Raw genomic sequence first — 19565 nt, forward strand, 5'->3', positions numbered from 1 at the left:
TCTCTCATTGAGATATTTCATGTTTCCTTCTATTTTTTCAGTCTTTTGGCTTTGTTTTATTTGTTCTTGTTGTCTTGAGAGATCATTAGTTTCTACTTGCTCAATTCTAGCCTTTAGGGATTGATTTTCGGCTATAATCTTTTGGTTTTCGGCCATAATCTTCTGGTAATCGGCCATAATCTTTTGGTTTTCGGCCATAATCTTCTTGTTTTCGGCCATAATCTTCTGGTATTCCTTTTCAATCTGGTCATTTCTTGTGTTCAATTTGCTTATCAGTTCATTTGGTTTCTGAGCCTCGCTTTCCAGTTGCAAGATTCTACCTTTTAAGCTGTTATTTTCTTGCCAGATCTCTTCCATTTTCCTCAAAATCTCAGATTTGAACTCTTCCATAGCTTGTGAGGAGTTTTCCTTATTTGGGGAGGGTCTGGATGGTTGTTTGTTCTCCTCCTCTGTTTGCTCGGTTGTCTGGATTTTCTCTGTGTAGAAGCTGTCGAGTGTTAAAGACTTCTTTTTTTTGTTATTATTCTTTCTCTTCTGAATTTCCTGTAACTGATTAGCCATCATTAGCCCAGCAGCTTCTCAGGTTTATCCTCGCTCTCTGTGTCTGTCTGAGATCTATTGGCTCCTGAGGTCTGAGTTCTAGTTTTTTCCAAGGTCAAGCCCCCTGGTGGATTCCCTTGCTTGATCCTCTGCAGGAGATTCCTTTACAAGTCTCAGGGAGCTACTTCCACAGTCGTATACCCGTCTGCACTGGTTCCCCACTTAGGCTTTAGTTCCTGGCTGTATTTGCCTCTACCCACGCCTCTGCTCAGCCGGCACCCACGCCTCTGCTCAGCCGGCCCTCTGCGCCCAGCGTCCACTCTCTGCTCCCGCGCGCTCAGATTTCGCGTGCGTTCTTGGCTTAATGGGGTCCTAAGTCTTGCTGCTCTCAGGAACAGGTCCCGGAGCTGCCGATGACTCGATGGGTGCCCCAAACTTGCTCTATTTCTTTTTAGTTGGGTTCGGAGCTATAGGTGAGTGTGGAGGGGGTGGGGGTGGGGCGGTTGCTCAGCTCGCGATTGAGTGGGAGCCCTTTTTAGCCTGGAAATGTCTCGATTCCACGTACCTTCCACGCTGTGCCCTGTTGTGGGGTTCCTCCGTTCGTCTGGACTTGTTTTTATGTCCCCTTGAGGAGTTTTGTGTGTTTCGGTCAGGAGAGGTTAAGAGCTGCTTCTTACTCTGCCGCCATCTTAACCCGGAAGCCGGAAGGTAAGGTTTTTTAAAAAACAAAAAATAATGGAAAATGTAGCAAATGTTTGTTTGATGTATTGAGTTTTACAGTTTAAATTTAAAATCTATAAAGATTACATATGAAATATAAATCTATTGATACTGTTAACTTAATGTTATATTCTTTCTCTTTCTACCTTCCTTTTTTTAGAGAAGAATGTGAATTGGCACATTTAAGGGGAAAAATAGAAACTTAGTGGTTCTAAATGCCCTTTTGCTTTATGTTGTTCCAATGAGCAAACTACCTCATCTTTATATTCCTTAGTTAAGTTCTCAACTTCTAAATGGGGTTAATAGTACTAACTCCATGTTAGAATTGTTATAAGGAATGTTTAATAAATATTTGTTGTTTACATTAAAATTCCTAGGTCTCTCTCCCTCCCCACCCTCCCTGCACTAGAGAAGGTATCCCTGGACCAAAAAAATAATGTATATGTAAACTTTCCTTTATGTTTCTATTTATCATTTCTTTCTCTGGAAGTGAACATTCACAAATTGTTCTTCAAATATTAATTCTGTAAACATAAGTAATATTCTCTTGATTCTACTTTTCATAATTACATGTAGGTCTTTCTATGGTTTGTTTGTTTGTATTTAGTTAACCTGATCATCATTTCTGACAGTGCAGTAGTACTTCATAACAATCATATGTCATAGCTTGTTCAGCCATTCCCCAGTCGATGGATATCCCCTCAATTTCCAGTTCTTTGCCACCACAAAGAGAACTGCTATAAATATTTTAGAACATATAGGTTCTTTTCCTTTTTTTTTTCTGATCACCTTGGGATACAGACCTAACAGTGGGATGGTTGGGTCTAAGGCAGGGGTCGGCAACCTTTTTGACTGTGAGAGCCATAAACGCCACATTTTTAAAAATGTAATTTCGTGAGAGCCGTACAGTGCTCACAGTGCGCTCCTGTAACAGCGCCTGAAAAAAAAAAATGGACTTTGTGGGTCCTGCAGAAAGAGCCATATCTGGCCCTCAAAAGAGCCAGGTATGGCTCAAGAGCCATACGTTGCCAACCCCTGGTCTAAGGGTATACACTATTTTATAACTCTAGGTATAACCCAATATTTCTCTCCTGAATGGTTAGAACTCATGTGAGTTTGAAAACCATATTTCTACAGAGCAAAAACTCTCCCTGTTGCTTTTCTGACCTCATGGAAGAATTGTTTTATTTTTATTATTTTTTAATTTTTAATTTTTAATATTCCCCCATAGTTACATGTTTCATGTTCCCTCTCCCCCAAACCCCCTAAAGCCCCCATAGCCAAGAATTCTTTTAGTATATAAAATAGAACTAAATAATTTCAGAAATACCTTATCCTTGCTCACAGTAGATGTGACTGACTTAAAAAACAAACAAACCTTGGAATTTCAGTAGTTGGAATGATTACTTTTTTTAAAAACCCTTACCTTCTGTCTTAGAACCAATACTGTGTATTGGTTCTAAGGCAGAAGAGTGGTAATGGGTAGGCAGTGGGGGTTAAGTGACTTGCCCAGGGTCACACAGCTAAGAAGTGTCTGAGGCCAAATTTGAGCCCAGGACTCCCATCTCTAGGCCTGGCTCTCAATCTACTGAGTCACCCAGCTGCCCTGTGTGATTAATTACTTATGTGAAAAGCCTGTGGAAACCTATGTAGTCCAGGCTCATTCCCAAGAAGAAACTGAGTTCACACTCTTAAGCTTTTGCTTCCATTCCTCAGATCTGTTTTATATACCCATGGCTTTCCTTTTAGTAAAAACAAAACAAAATAAAACAAAACCAAACCTCATTGAGCTTGTTCTTAGATCTCTTTCTATTTTGCATCTATATTCTTTGAAAAGTTTATTTATACCAGTTATTTCCACTCCCTTTTACTCACCTGTGAACCCTTTTCAGTCTAGCTTAAGTGATATTAATCATTTAACTGAAGTAGTTCCTTCCAAAGTTAGTATTGATCTCTCATTTACCAAATAGAATGGTCTTTTCTCATATCTCAATCTTCTTAAATGATCTATAACTTATGACACTATTGAAAACTCCCTCCTCCTGGGCACTCTGTTCAGGTTTTCATGGCATTCTTCTCTTTTGGTTCACTTTACTTGTCTGACTTTTTCTCAGACTCCTGTTTTGGATCTTCTTCAGGCTCATGCCCCCTAACTGGATGTCCTGTCCTAGGCTTCTTCTCTTCCTCTTTGATACAATATAATGAATAATCAAATCTGTTGTGGTGATTTCATCCCCTTACATGGCTTCAGTCATTGATTATGAATCTCACATTCAGCATGTCCAGAAGAGAACTCATTGTCTTTTTTCCTCAAATCCTATCCTTTTCCTAACTTGCCTTGGTTTTGTCAAGTGCACCCACCATCCTCCCAATTACCCAGGCTTACAGCTTCGTGTCAAACTTGACTGTTTGTCCACTCTCTCTCCTCATATCCAATCCATTGTTAAAACTTTGTCTCTTATACATCTACTTCTTTGAACTTCCAAAGCTGCCCTCTTAGTATAGACTACTATCATCTCTCACCTTCACTCTTGCAGTCTCCTTTCCCAGGCCTTCTCTTACTAGGAAAGTGATTTTCCTAATCCCATGTTTCTCTTCCCTCTAGCCAGATGCCAATTCAGTAAACTTCAGAGGCTCTCTGGTTACCTCCAGTATCAAATATAAACCATTAAGTTGGGCCCTTTGAAACCAAACCCTTCTGGATTTTCTAATCTTCTTATACTCTCCTCCTGGCCTGTTCTGTGATCCAGCTCTGCTAATCTGCTAGCTGTCCTTGCACACAGCTCACTTCTCTCCTGACTCCCTTCCTTGGACTGGCTGTTCTTCATGGCTGGAATGCCTTCCTTCACCTCTGCCTCCTAATTTCTCTGGCTCTTTTCAATCTTCAACTCTAATACCACTTTTTATAAGAAGCCTTTCCAAGTTGTTCCCCTTCTTTCCTCCCCTATATGTATGTAGTTAATTGTCTCCTTAATTAAAATATCAGGTCCTTAAAGGCAGGGAGCATGTTTTTTTTCCTGCCTTTGTATCCTTAGTGTTTAAGAGAAGCTTGTTAACTGAATGGCCTTAGTAATGTTAATTTGTTTAATTAATGCAATCTCCAAATTAGAATAGACCATTGAAGCTAAAGGGTCTAACTTCTATCTGAAGTATGAATTTCCCCAATTATAACAAACATTTATTAAGTCCTTGCTATGTACCAGGCCTATTAGGTATTAGGAGTGCTTTTAACAAAATGAAGCAAACTAGTCCTCACAGACTTTATAATTTATAAGAAAGATAACATCCCCAACAAAATAGTCATTGAGCCCTTGACGAATTGAATGATATATCTCAGTATTGTTTCCACAAGTACAGAATTTGGCATAGCTTTTCTACATTAACTTGGTTTCATCTTCTCTATATTTCCAAACCATTTTGTTTGTGACAATGTTTGGGGTTTCCATTGGCTAAGGGAACCCTATAATTTTCAAAGTAGAAAACCAAGAAAAGATATGAATTATAAGGGAGTTCCATTTATGATCCTGGTATTAGGAGTTAGAATCAACCTTAAAGATATTGGGAAATAGCCTCAAGTTTTGAGAAGAACCTGGGCTTTTCATCTGAGGCCTGACCCCAGTTAGTTCTTGTGGTCTTTGGGGAATTGCTTAATTATTCTCAAGTGAGTTTTCTCTTTCAAATAGAGGTAAACTTAAATAGATCTTATGTCTTTATTGTACTAGGTCAGAACCCTGCTTTTGCCAGACAGTGCCACATTTGACTCTCTGCTCACAAGAAGAGGGGTGGCAAAAGCAGGGTATGTGGAAGGTCACCTTTGACCTTGCTTGAGAAGATTTTGTGTGGTCTTTCTCCCCTATTGCCCAATTCTGCATTTTGGTGCTCCTTGTTTGCCATCTATCATGTTCTCTATTTTCCTTTCTAGGCTTTTTTCTTTTTTTCCTCTTTTTTTGGGGGGTGGGATAGAGTGGGGAAGGAACCTAGGAAAGCAGTTGTCTCTTCATGCGTTAAAAGAAGAAAAACTTAAGGAATCTACAAAAATACTTTAGGAAATAGCTAAATTACAGAAATTTTCTAAAAGTAATAAGCAACTTTTTTTCTTCTTCAAAAAAGAACTCAAGCAAATGGAACACTTATGTTAAAAGAAATCAGTAGTGGAAGTAACATTGTTTTGGGGTTATTGGGAGTATTGAGGTTGGTTTGACTAAAAATCTTCATAGACAGTGGTTCCCAAACTTTTTTGGCCTACTGCCCCCTTTCCAGAATAAATATTACTTAGCCCCCTGGAAATTAATTTTTAAAAATTTTAATAGCAATTAATAAGAAAGATAAATGCACCTGTGGCCATCACCGCCTTCCTGGATCGCTGCAGCGCCCACCAGGGGGTTGTAGTGCCCACTTTGGGAATCATTGGTATAAAAGGACTTGTGGTGTAATGATCATGCACGGTATCTAATGTATGTGATATTATGTGGATAGTACATTAACAGGTAAACTGTTATTGACCTCACCTGTACTTTATGATTTGTGAAAATGTGATTTGAATTTATTTTTATTTTTATAAGTTCTTCTAATTGCATTAAGAATGTTGAATTTTATATGTGGACTTTTTTATAAAAAGACTTATAAATGTCCTTTTAAGCAGCTAATGTTTACATATATATTTTTATTAGACAGCAGGATCATTTTTAATGGAATATCAGGTGAAAAATGTTTCTTCTGAAAGATGGGCAACTCAGAAGATTCTATCTGTGATTGGAGAATGCCTAGACAACTTTGGTCCGGGTTGTGTGAGTGTACAGAAGATATTACATGCTCGCTGTCCATTGGTGAGGTTCTCTCATCAGCCTTCTGGTTTTCAGTGTGATTTGACTGCTAATAATAGGTATGATTTCTAGAATCTGTCATTTTAAATATTTGAGCATTTTAAAAATTCAAGCAATATTTGGAAGTTTTGCAAAATATATTCAATGGTTTTAGACTTGTACCAGTTATTTGATGTTCTGAAAGCTCACATGTTATAATTTATGAACTAGTTCTTTGTTAAAACAATAGATATTCATTTTTAGCCTAAAAAGAAAAGAAAAAGCTAATGTTATTAGGAGAAAACATTGATTTTTACTAGTATAATTTGATAGAGTTTAGAAAGCATTTATTTACAGTATTTACTATCAAACCATCAGATGATATCTAGTTTTTTTAATCCCTGTCACTTATAGGCCCAATTTAGAGTTAACTTCTGTTCGTGAGGTATCTTTAGATATATTCAGCATGTTTCCATTTTACTAGCTCAAATTCCATGTTGTTTAGTACTCAGAAATTTATAAATTAACCATTTAGGTTTAAAAAAATATTTTCACACAAAGAAATCTTAGCAAGAGTTCTCAGTAAGTAAAATGATAAGTTCATTTTTTGTATCTTAACACTCATGATTATGTTTCAGTTTAACTTTCATTTTACTTTTCATCAGTGATAATGTAAATACAATTAAGATGACTGAGAGAAAGTGAAAATCCAGTCTAGAATAATTCGGGGGATTGGGGCATGTTTTTGGTGATATAGTTGGCAGATTCCCTGAGATAAAATGTAATCAATGTAAACTTGTTATGGATTTCACTTTCATTAGTAGTAAAGGTTGCAGTTTTATATGTAGATTTCTTATGTGGATTTCTTATGTGGTGATCTTCAAGTAAAACAATAATCTTGGGGAGTTTTCTGCCAAATCAAGATTTGTTTTCCAAACTTTCATAGTATTACTACATTTGACATATAGGGTTTAAAATGTAACACAAGCCCATTTACCTTTACTTGTAAAATTATTTCCCTTTTTGGTACAGGTTTTCTAATTTGTATTTTCGGAATGCTATTTTACTGCAAATGAATTGTTTATGGAATTTTGTTTGTAAATACTTAAGCAATGAGGCCTTATGTCTCTTGTTAAAGTTTGGATTCTTCTCACTCTTAACCTTTTACTTCAGCTACACAAAGTGAATTTTATATTAACTGGTTTATATAGAACTAGTTTAACATAGAGTTTCATTTTTTCATGTAAATATTGGGCTCATGGAGTTTTTACTTGTTTTATAAATGATATTGAAAGTTATTCTAAGTTATTCAAACATTTCATGCTGATTGATGAGAAAGATGTTTCCCTTAGTTTTTTTACCCTTGTTTGGCTCTTCAGACAATCAGTGGTTCTTAGCCTTTTCTTATATGAAGATCACTTCTGTCATTAAAAATTTTGAGAGGTGGCAAGTAGGTGACTCAGTGGATTGAAAGCCAGGCCTTTAGACAATCTGGCCTCAGTGATTTCCTAGCTGTCTGATCTTGGGCAAGTCACTTAACTCCCATTGTCTAGCCCTTACCACTCTTCTGTCTTGAAACCAGTATACGGTATTGATTCTAAGATAGAAGGTAAGAGTTTAAAAAATAAAACAAGACAAAAACTTTGAGAATCTCTGAATAGTATTGGTGTTATTAGCATCTATTGATTAAAGAAATATATAATGACAAAAACTACTTTTGATACAGTAATATTTTGAAATTAATTTATATTTTATTATTTGCAACAGCATTTGCAAATAATTAGAAAACAGTACTACAAAATACAGGATCCATTTAATCTATGAAGGGTAGTAGTTCAGAACCACTAAACTAAGTATATGACTTGTAAAATCAAGCATATTTTCTAATGATCTTGAATTAGAAGTAGAAATGATTTTCTTCAAAGTCATTGGGGGGAAGTAGTCAAAATAATGAGTTATAATTTTGTATTAAAATATTTCAATTAATTTGATATATAATGTTGGGGGGGGAGTCTTAATATTTCCAAACAGTGAATATTTATTATTTTGCATTACAAAATCAAAAATTATAACAAGTATTGAATATTTAATCATTTGTCATCAAATGTCATGATTTTGTTTGAGATAATTCTATGAAGTATGGTACTTTTATTAGTATAATTTGAAGTGTTATACTAGATTCCCTAGAGACATCTTGTGTAAAACATGTGTAAAACTGAGCTAATTTTCTACCTTTCTTCTTCATTCTCCCGTTTTCCAGGCTCCAGATTCTTGACCTTGACAACTTAGACTTTTTTTCCCTTACCTCATATATCTAATCAGTTGTCTATTCTTGATATTTCTTCTTTAATAGCATGTCTCATCCAGCTCTCTCTACTCACCAAACAACACCTTAATTATCACTCTGGTCCCTATTGAGGTGGCCCACTAATTGGTTCCCCTAGCATCTCAAGTCTCTTCTAATTTCAGCTCATCTTACAGAGTGGTATCAAAATAATTTTCCTTAAGCTCAGGTCTGGCTCTGTCACTCCCTTCTCCAGTCAACTCTGATAGCTTCCTGTTGAGTCCAAGATAAATAGAAATCCCTCTGTTTAGGTTTTAAATCCATTCACAACCTTTGCTCAATCTATTCAGTTTCTTTGGAAATTACTCCCCATCTTGGACTCTGGGATCTAGCAAAACTGACTTTCTCTCCATTTTTCACACAATGTTCTTTCTTCTTTCTCTTTGTCTTTGCATTTTTTGCATCCCGCATCCCTAAAATATTCTCCCCATTTACCTTCACCTCCTAGAGTCCATCTCTTTAAGATGCAGCTCAATCACTATCTTCTAAATGAATCTTTTCCCTGATTGTTTAAATAATTAGTACCCTCCCTCCTAAATGTCTGTTTGACTACTTTTTATTTATTGACTTTATATTTGTACTCTGTATATTAATATATATACTTGTCTCTCCTTTAAAAATGTCTCCCCTATATAAAAAGGAAAGCTAAATGAAAGTAGGGGTTCTTTCATTCTTTGTACTTGTTTGTATCCCCAGGACCTAGCACAGTCCTTGGCACATAAATGCAAATAAAACTTGCTTAGTGATTGATTTGATTATCTCTTTGTAGATATAATTTTTAAAACTATTTAGATATTTTTCTTACTTAGAATGGATTTTCAATTAAGTAAAATTTAAAAAATAGAACTTATAGTCATTCTAATAATTGAAACTTAAAAAAATGTTTATGCTTTTCATTTAGGATTGCCCTGAAAAGTTCAGAACTCCTGTACATATATGGGACTCTAGACTCCCGAGTAAGAGCTCTGGCATTCAGTGTACGATGCTGGGCACGGCAACAAGCATTGACAAGCAGTATTCCTGGTGCTTGGTTAACAAATTTCTCCCTTACAATCATGGTCATCTTTTTCCTTCAGAAAAGATCTCCTCCAATCATTCCATCTCTAGACTATCTAAAAAATCTCGCAGGTAAGAACAGAAGCTATTTCTTTTTCTTTTTTTTTTTTTACTAGCCAGATGACCATTTATCATCACTATACCTCATGAATCTGAATTTGAAAATCCATATATTTTGTTGTATTGAGTAATACAACAAATGATTTGTGTTAGTGGTCTTCTGGAGCTCCTCTATAGATCTGGATCAGAGAATAAAACAGACACCTTTATTTAGCTGTTTGAGTTTATCTGAATCCTACAATTCCTAAAGGAATTTTGACAGAAAGATTCCCTAAGAGTCTACTAACCTAACCTGTATTTGAATCAAAGACCAACTAGAGGGTAGGATTTACTGAGACTTCTATATTCTGAACCTATGGCCTTATTGGCCTTGGGAACCTCACAGGGCTTTGGGACTGTCAGTGGGGCTTCCATGCATACCTTAGCCTGCCAATATAATTGTTATTGCCTTTACAATATTTTAAAACAGTCAGATAGTTTGCCCAGCTCTCACAACTTCCACGAGAGCAATAGACCTTTAGTATTATCCTCTTTTTTACACTTAGTTTTTAATATATATATTTTTTACATTTAATCCTATACAGTTTGTCACTCTTTCCTCTAAGTATACTTCTTCTAGCTACCCTGATGATAATAACAATTTGTAAGAGTTACCAATATCATCTTTTCTTATAGGAATGCAAATCATTTGAACTTATTGGGTCCCTTAAAATTTTTTTTGCCCTTTCTCAGTTACCTTTTGGTGATTATCTTGGGTTCTATGTTTGGGCATCAAATTTTCTGTTAAGTCAGACCTTTAAAACTTAGATCTTCGAAGTCATATTTGACATCATCAGTATCATACTTACATCCACAACTCCCAATTTTATGTTCACAATTGTTTCACTTGTGAGCCATTTTTAATATAAAATGGATTAACGAGAATGATTTAAGAATAAGACTTCTTCAGTAGGTTCGTAGAATTTTGAGGCAAGGAGAAGCCTTTAAAGATCTTCTTATTCAGCCCATTCATTTTAAAGATAAACACCCCCTTTCAAACTTCCCTATTTCTCTTGAGAACCCTACATCTTTCTAGTCACTCAGGCTTATAGCCTTAGTATCATACTTAATTGCTCATTTATCCCTCATTCTGCATATCCAATAAGTTGCTAATTTGTCATTTTTACCTCCATAATACTAGACTTACCTCCTAATTGATTTTTCTTTTTCAGCTCTGTCCCCTCTCCAGTTAATCTGACACATAACTGCCAAAAATGATTTAGCTCATGTGCAGATCTGACCATGTCTCCTTTTCAGTGAATTCCACTGCCATGACCCGCCCCCTTACTTTCACAGCCATGTCTTACTTCCCACACTCTATTGTATAACACAACTGACCTTTTTTCTTGTTCTTCACACATAGCACTCCATCTCTTATATTTGAACTCTTATACTGTCACACAGAATGCATATGGGTATCACCTCTCCCTCTTAAAATCCCATTTTTCCTTAAAAACTCTGCTTATGTAAAGCCTTCTATATGAAGCCTTTCTTAATCACCCCTCCAAATATATTTTTGTATATATTTATGTGCATATTATCTCTCAATAAATTATAAGCTCTTTTAGAAGCTGATATTCAATTTTTGTCTGTATCCTCAGTGCCTGGCACAGAGTCTATAGATTATTATTAGATGCTTAATAATGAATGTTGGTTCATCTTGTTTACATTTATCAGTATGAAATTGTTGTCACAGGCTTAGATGAACTATATCCTATCATACTGATACACTGGGAAGATGTAATTGTCAGGTCACTAATTATGAGCTTTAAAAAACAGTAGTAATTAGGAATTACGCAGATAAAAGCAATTAAAATGTTCATTCCCTTTGACCCAGAAATTCTGTTGCTAAGTATATACCTCAGAAAGACCAAAGACAAAAGAAAGGCTCCCTTCACATATCCCAAAATATTTATAGGAACCCCTTTTTATGATAGCAACATACTTGGAGCAAAGTAGATGCCCCATTAATGGGCTAAATGAGTAAACACATTGTGTTACATGAAAATAATAGAATATTGCTGTGCTATAAGAAATAGTGAATGTAATGAATGCAGAAAAGCATGGAAAGACTTATATGAATTGATGCAAAATGAGTAAACAGGAAAATAGTATACATGATTACAATTTAAATGGGAGAAACAGGAATTATAACTGATACGCATCTCTTTGACAGACCTGGAGCAGTTATGTCTGCTTTTAAGGTTTACACTAAGATGCAAGAAAAATTTTCCTCGCGCTTTCTTTCTGCCTGATTGTGGCAGTCTAGATTGAATAGGGGAATACAAGAGATGACCAAACAATCCATTGCTTTATCTTTCTGCAATTGTTTTAGGGGGAGAATAACGTTAAGAGTCCGTCATTTTGGAATGGCAGTATGATAAGAATGGTATAGCTTGGCTCTGCCACTTTACTGACCTTTTTGACCTTGGGCAAGTCGTATAACAGTGATGGGCAACCTTTTGAACTTGGTGTGTCAAAATTCGCCAAAAAATAAAGCATAACTTGGATTGTGTGTCATTTTGAGAACAAAAAACATAATTTTGTGATATTTAAAGTTTAAATAACAAAAATGCATAATTGTAATATATAGCTGCATTTAATAAACTAAAATAGGTAAATTAATATAGGTAGAATTGTCATCTATAGTGCACAGAGTGTCTACACTACACTACAGCGAATGTTTCATCCTCGGCATGCAGCCCCATACTTCTCCGTATGTAGCCACATATGGCCATGTGTTGTCGAAAATGGCTACATGTGTCATATCTTTGCCATCACCATCCTATAAAATTATTTTGGGATTGATGATTTAGAGTTTTGAATATATAGATCAGATTCATAAATAGAAACTATTGCAGGATGTGACCCTATTGATGAAGATTGGGGCAGATGTCTGATGTATGAAATTTGATTTCAAAGTTTATCAGTTAAAAGTCTCCCATCTAATGATAGAAATCAATGGTATTTGAAATTCCCAAACTGTTTTTTTTTAAAAAAAAAAAGCTCAAGTGTTGAAACCTACAAATAAAACTGGACTTTATGTCGGGTATAGCAGAGTACTGTGAAATCAATCCTGACCAAAGAGTCTTTCTCACTCACCTCCATCCCACTTGCGGGAGAGGAAGTACATGGATATAGAAAAATATGTGTAATATCAGATTTTTTTCTTCTCCCTTTTTAATCTTTTATTATATGGGTTGTGTCTCTGGGAGGGGAGGAAGAGGATAGATAGAGGGAGAAATGGATGCAAAATTAAAAGATTTCAATAAAAATTTTTTAGTAAAAGAAAGCTATTAGAAAACGAGAGGTGCCATTAGACAAGTCAAGGGAAAAATTCATGGTTTTCAAAAATGTAAAGGAAATATCATCTCTAAAATGATAGACTAGTGAGTTTGCATTCACTTCCTGGCAAAATTCTAAAATACTATAAAAATATTGTTTGTGAAGACTTAGGGAAAAACTGATTACTCAGATAACAGATTAAGCCAGACCATCTTAAATTCCTTTTTTTCCAGTATAGACCAGTCAGTCAAGAGAATACTATAAACATTGTATACTTGAGAGTTCAGTATGATGTGATTTTCCACGGCAAATAATACCGTTCTATGAGCAAAAAAAAAAAATAGTTTCAAAACCACTGCATTATACTCCATTTTCGCCTGTCTCCATCTAGTATATACTATGTTCCCTTACAAGTATTCAACAAAGTATCTTATACTTCACATGGAGAGATATGCACTAGATGCTAATATGTTAAGTAGAAGTCATAACTGCTTGAATCATTGGACCCTAAGGAATAGTCATATTGATTCTACATTAGTTTAAATTATCTGACAGGTTTTCATTTGATATGAAGCTGGGTCATCCATAGGACTGACTTAAGATGAGATGACATGGATAGAAAAATATGATGGTCATTTTTGAGGATTTGGAGAATATAGAATAAACTTGTAATTGCCTAGAGAGCAGTACTAGGGAAAATGGGTAGAAGTTAGAAAGAAACAGATTTTAGGCTTTTGATGTAAGGAAAAAACTAACAGAGCTATCCCAAAAGAGGATGGATTGCAGTGTGAAAGGTGAGGTGACCACTGTGGGATCAGCAGAAGAGATGCTTTTTCTGGTATAGATTGGAATCTATGGCTTCTGAAATCCTGTCCAAGATTCTTTGTTTCTGGGAGGAATAGTTAATGTGTGTTGGATGATAGATTCATCCAGAAAGATCTTGTCAGGGCTGACCCAATGACTAAAATAAGATAAAATTGAAGAGGGACAGTTGTTAAGGTCTAGACTTAGACTTTGTTGTGAGCTGTTTATCCAAGAACCAAAAATAAATGTAAACAAATATAAAATGGGGGAGGTATAGTTTGACAGCATTTACCTATGGAAAAAAAATTGGAGTTAATGTTGTCTTAGAATATATTAAGAGAGGTACAGTGTTCAGAAATAGGTAATTTCAGGGCAAGTAGGTGGCACAGTGGATAGAGAGCTAGACCTAAAGATTAGAGGTCCTGGGTTCGAATCTAGCCTCAGATACCTCCTAGCTTTGTCACTTAATCCCACTTGCCTAGTCCTTAGTATTTTCACTATACTGGTGTTTCTTCTCAGGTGTGTGAGGACATTTGAAATATTTATGTTATTATAGGTAATGTAGTATAGAGAGAGGGGGTCATATAGTTTTTTTCAAGCTACAGTAAAAGAAAATTATTACTATAAATTCTTTCCCAGCACATGTCCTTTGTTAAGTATAGTATTCACAAAAGAATCAAAACTTGGCCTATTCTGTGAATTCATTAACTTTAGAACATAATAGACTTTGAAATGAACAGAACTCGGTTGCTGTTACTGAATAGAAATTGCCCATACAAATATCCTGGCTTCCCTATTGTTTTACCAAGGTAAATGTTCAATGTGCTGGATACTTATGGCATAGAATACCATGCTGTGAGCATTAAAAGGCTGAAAACAACAGCGTAATTAATACTCTGCCCTTGTCAGACTGAAGCAAAGGTACCAGAGTACCCATTCTGGGTGTTCAGTAGCTCAGGCTGCTGAGGAGACAGAGGCTGTAGCACCTGCAGAGTCAGTTACTGGGTCACATTTCACAAAGATTCCTCCTCTGGACTGTAACTTTTAGGGGCTGATGTAGTGGGCTGGTGGGCTCACCTGCCTGATGCTGGTAGTTGGTCATTGGTGTTGGTGGTCAAGAAATGGAAAGGCCTACAGTTGTTCCCCTCGGGATATCCATCCATTGGGGAATGGCTGAGTAAGTTGTGGTATTGTAATAGAATGCCATTGTGCTTTAAGAAATAACAAGCAGGAAGATTTCAGAAAAATCTGAAAAGACTCACACGAACTGATGCAGGGTGAAGTAAGCAGGACCAAAAGAACAAGGTACACAGTAAGGGCAGTATTTTATGATGAACAACTATGAATGACTTGGCTATTCCCAGCAATACAATGATCCAACAAACAATCCCATGACAAAGAATGCTAGCAGCTTCCAGAGAAAGAACAGATGGCATCTGAATCCAGACCAAAATATGTTATACTTCAGTTTCTTTCTTCACTTTTTCTGTTCAAATTTCCTTCCACAAAAGTATTAATGTGGGAAAATGTTCTATATGATTTCACATACAAAATCTATATCAGTTTGTTACTGTCTCAGCAAGGGGCCAGGAGAAGGAGGGAGAAAAGAGAATTTAGGACTCAAATTTTTTTTAATGTTAAAATTTGTTTTTACATGTAGTTGTCAAATAAAAAAGATCATTCCCCTTAGTTATAGTAATGGAGTGTAGGCTGCAAGTTAAAAACCCCTTCAGAGATGAGTTGGTAAATAAATACAAATCTTATTCTCAGTGTTTGAGTGATTAATAACAAAAGGCATTCACTTCTTATGCTTATTTTGATTGATACAAATCATAGATCTATTTTCCAAAGAAGGAAACTATTACAATTTTCATTAATTGTTTCATTTTTGCATTTTTTTTAGGTGCAGAAGACAAATGCATAATTGAAGGCAATGACTGTACATTCGTTAGTAACTTGGACAGAATTAAACCTTCTGAAAACACAGAAACACTAGGTAAACAACATGTTAGATATTTTCAAAAGAATAAATAAAGGGGTTTTGTTGATTTATTCATTGACTATTTGTTAAGCGCTTATTAGCTAAGTAGTCAGTAGTCAGTCAGTAATTATTTATGGAGCATCCTCTATGTACTACTGGGCATTGTGCTAAATGCTAGGAATACAGAAAGAGGCAAAAGATAGTCCCTGCCCTCTGGGAGCTCATAGTCTGCTAGATAAGACCAGTCTGTACAAACAAGCTATATGCAAGATAAGTAGGAAATCATTACGAAAGAAGCTTCAGGGGCATCTCTGAGGCTTGGTGGAGAATGAGCCAGTCCTAGAGATGGGAGGCCCTGGGTTCAAATGTGACCTGGCAGACATTTCCTTAGCTGTGTGACCCTGGGCAAGTCACTTGACCCCAATTGCCTAGCCTGTGCTATGTAAAGGCTTAAAGAAAAGAAAAGTTTAGTTTCCTAGTGAGGAGTAAGGTTAAAGAAGACTGGAAAAGTAGGGGATTAGTTCCAGTTAGCCACTGGAGTTTATTGAGTGGAGGAGAATCACTGATAGCTGAATGAAGGATGGATTGGAATGAGAGACTTAAGGCAGGCAGAGTCCTTGGCAAGTTACTGCAATAATCCAGGTATAAGATGTTGAGGGTCTGCACAGTGGTGGTGACTTATCAGAAGAGGGGACAGTATTAGAGAGATATTGCAAAAATGAAAATTGTCAGATTTTAGCAAATTTTTGGATGTTAGAGCATGACAAGTTGAGGATGACTCTTGGTTTAGGAGCCCAGGTTGGGGACTGGGAGAACTATGCAAGGGTGAAGAATTGCTGACAGTCCCAAGGATTGCTGGGTAGTCATTTCTTTATCTGAAGCTACTTTTCCTATTTACGCCTATTTTACTTTTTCTTCCAGATATTCTACTATGTCAGTTTTTTGAATATTTTGGAAATTTTGCTTTTAATAAGAATTCTATAAATATTCGAAAGGTAACTATGCATTGATCTTTTATTGATAACCTTGTCTGTCGCATCTTCAGTTGTTGAAACATTATATGTTTTAACATGAAAAACACGTGCGCCCCTGAAAAGTTGATTTTAGGAAACTCATAATGTAATACCGTACTGTATAAACAAACACATACCCCCACGTATGTATTTATTAATATTTTCCCATTTACCTACTTTGTTTAACTTGAATTGTTCTTATAGAAGAAAACAATATATTCTCCATGGCAGGTTTCACTGATTTCCCCTTGCATTGATTATAATGAAGCCTCATTGGAGAAGTAAACTTGTGACATATAAATAAGTATTAAGAAAGAAGGAAAAATCTGAAAAAGAAAATTAGGAGTGGCTATGGATAAGACCCAGGCAGTTTTTAGGGAATTTAGTAAATTAGGGAGCTAAATTACTCTGGGAAGGCTGTCAAGATTAAGGTAACTTCTCCCTTCTATTAGATATCTTCTCATTAGGATGTTTACTGTCTGTAATTAGCATTTCTTTGGCGATCTTATGAGAGACAATATAGAGACAGCTTGGTAAGGTGGACAGTTCAGAAGCAGGAAGACCTGTGTTAAATCCATCCTCTGACCTGCAGGAATTAACCATTTGACCATGGGCAGGCCTTTGGTGCTGAAAGTTAAATACAGTTGCTCACCTACATTGGTGTATACTTGAAATCACCTACTCTGAAGAAATCACAGGGTCAGGTCAAAACAAGAAAGCATTGGCCCTGTAGACAAACACCCAAGTTCTGTCTCTGGCTCCTCTCTTCTCTACTTTCCCAGTTCTTTCCTAACTCATCTTCTACTTAAAGAAACATCATCAGAAACCAGCTGTCATAAATACATTTCTGAAGGTGGACTATCAGATAACCACCTTCAAACATTCATGCTTCTTTTTCTCTGATCCCTTGAGATAGTCATGGCAGCCCAGGCCCCAGATATGAATAATCCACTGAGATTAAAGAAAGTATGACTGTAGTCAGGATCATGTGTAAGCATGGTTGCACGAAGTACTAGCTGCCATTATTTAATTTGTGCATTTTTGAGTGTGCCCAGTGGGATTCAGATTAATAGGTGTGTTTTAAATGCATATCCTTCATAGATATATTTTTTGCCTATTAACAGGAATGTTATCTCCTATTTTGCCATTCACCTTCCTTTTTCTTCCTTCTCAACTGTAGCATGCTAAATTGATTGTTATAATTTTTGTAAATTCCTTACCATTGATTGAGTCCTAGAACTATTCTTGAGCTACTGGTATCATCTCATAAGCATAATTTGTTATTCCCCCAAAGAAATATATAAAGAAAATTTCCATAAAACTATAGGTTTTTGATTCGGATTAATGCATATGGTAATTTTCTCAGTGTCATAAATTCTTCAATAGAACCACCATTAGAATCTGGCATTAGTACTCATGTATTTATTAAGCTGAACAAAATCTTCTTGTTTTTAAGCACTCTGTGTTTTTTTTTTTCTTTTAAAAATTTTTATAGGGAAAGGAGCAAAATAAGCCTGACTCTTCTCCTATACATATTCAGAATCCCTTTGAACCTGCCCTTAACGTTAGCAGAAATGTTAATGAAAACCAGCTGGAAAGATTTGTCCATCTGGCTAGAGAAAGTGCTTGGATTTTACAACAAGATGACAAAATTCAACCTTCAAAATCAAGGAGCCATCCTTGGGGGCTGGCAGCCCTGTTTCTACCATCTGTATCAAATAAATCCAAGGCCAAGAAGCCAGGGAAAGGACCTTCAAATGAGACGATCAGAAAGTTGTTAGAGTCTATAAAGGCCGATTCCACAAAACGTTCCACAGCTACAAGGGAGAAAAGAACTACTCAGTCATGAGGACTGCTTTCTTTTAAGAATTGATTGTGTCCAATAAAAAGGTATTTGAAATACAGTGAGAAAACTGACCTTGGCCTTCCACAAACTTCAGCTTTGGTTTATTCCTTTGCATCTGACTCAGCTCATTGTACAGGACTTGGAGCATCCAGAACTAGTTTTTATCTGGCAACCATGTGAGGCCAGAGCCAGATATTTTTATAGAATGAAACAAAATGACAAGAGAAAAAAGGTTGGGGAATAAGAAAATGAATAGAGGGATGGTACCACCTTCTATTAGTAGAATCACAACTTAAAAAGCAACTCATTAACTACAATGCCACCAGTCTTATTGATTAAAAATGTTTTAAATTTAAGCCTTCCAACCATGTTCATGGCTATTTTTACTGTGCTTAAGTTACCTGGTAACTAAAGAGAGAACAATAAATTATCCAGCCACTAATTTGTAGTCAACCTGATTATGGTTGTTTGGTGTGTTGCTAATGTTTTCAGATTATGATCCTGTATTATTTGCTCTTCCTTTCCAGAATCAAAAAATAAAACTCACCACTGTGAAATATTCCTTCCCACCTGCTTTTGAGAAACCTTTTTTAAAAAGTCAGGTGTTCTGAAATGTAATTTCCACTACATTCCCTGTAGAATCAGATTGTTCACTCTTATTCAATCTCTCTAGCATATATCAGTTTCTGGAACTCAAGGTCTTTCAACATTCTGAATTTATTTTTCCATTTAAATTGTGAACAAGAGACTTAATAAGCTCTACTGAGGAGAGATAAGAGTTACTGTGAAGGGAAAAAATATGTCATAAAAGAGGCATACAACTATATGAACTATTTGGTCTCATGTTCAATGAAGAACAAGCAAGTACTAAAATGATTTTCATATAAACAGAGCCATTAAGCTTTCTTGTCATTTGTGTAGATTGGGGGCATTCTATTGGGCTGATAATTGTTACTGGGAGATTCACAGCTTTTTTGAAAGCAAAAATACTTAATTTACTAAAATAAATTGGAAGAATGTATTTGAGTATATGTTGCTTTGACCAATGGAGTCTTATATTTGATAGATCCTTGTT

General features: G+C 35.9%; 1 protein-coding gene and 1 non-coding gene across 3 annotated transcripts in view; both read left to right on the top strand.

Moving 5' to 3' along the window:
- The window catches only part of LOC123250723 (mitochondrial poly(A) polymerase), a 36207-nt gene extending 17150 nt beyond the window's left edge, over positions 1–19057 (top strand). Inside the window, exons 6-10 of one of the 2 annotated variants that reach the window (XM_044679946.1) lie at positions 5935–6142; positions 9308–9534; positions 15554–15646; positions 16553–16626; positions 18140–19057. In XM_044679946.1, coding sequence (XP_044535881.1) covers positions 5935–6142; positions 9308–9534; positions 15554–15646; positions 16553–16626; positions 18140–18493 — 956 coding nt within the window. In that variant the 3' untranslated portion in view covers positions 18494–19057. Of the gene's footprint in view, positions 1–5930; positions 6143–9307; positions 9535–15553; positions 15647–16552; positions 16627–18139 lie in introns of both variants that reach the window. The other variant, XM_044679945.1, reaches the window with a different exon arrangement.
- LOC123250805 lies at positions 11721–11851 on the top strand. The gene has a single exon (XR_006506441.1). It is a non-coding gene; the product is annotated as a small nucleolar RNA SNORA31 (small nucleolar RNA).
- Positions 19058–19565: the final 508 nt, after the last annotated feature.

Source organism: Gracilinanus agilis, chromosome 5, assembly GCF_016433145.1.
Source record: "Gracilinanus agilis isolate LMUSP501 chromosome 5, AgileGrace, whole genome shotgun sequence".
NCBI classification, from domain to species: domain Eukaryota; kingdom Metazoa; phylum Chordata; class Mammalia; order Didelphimorphia; family Didelphidae; genus Gracilinanus; species Gracilinanus agilis.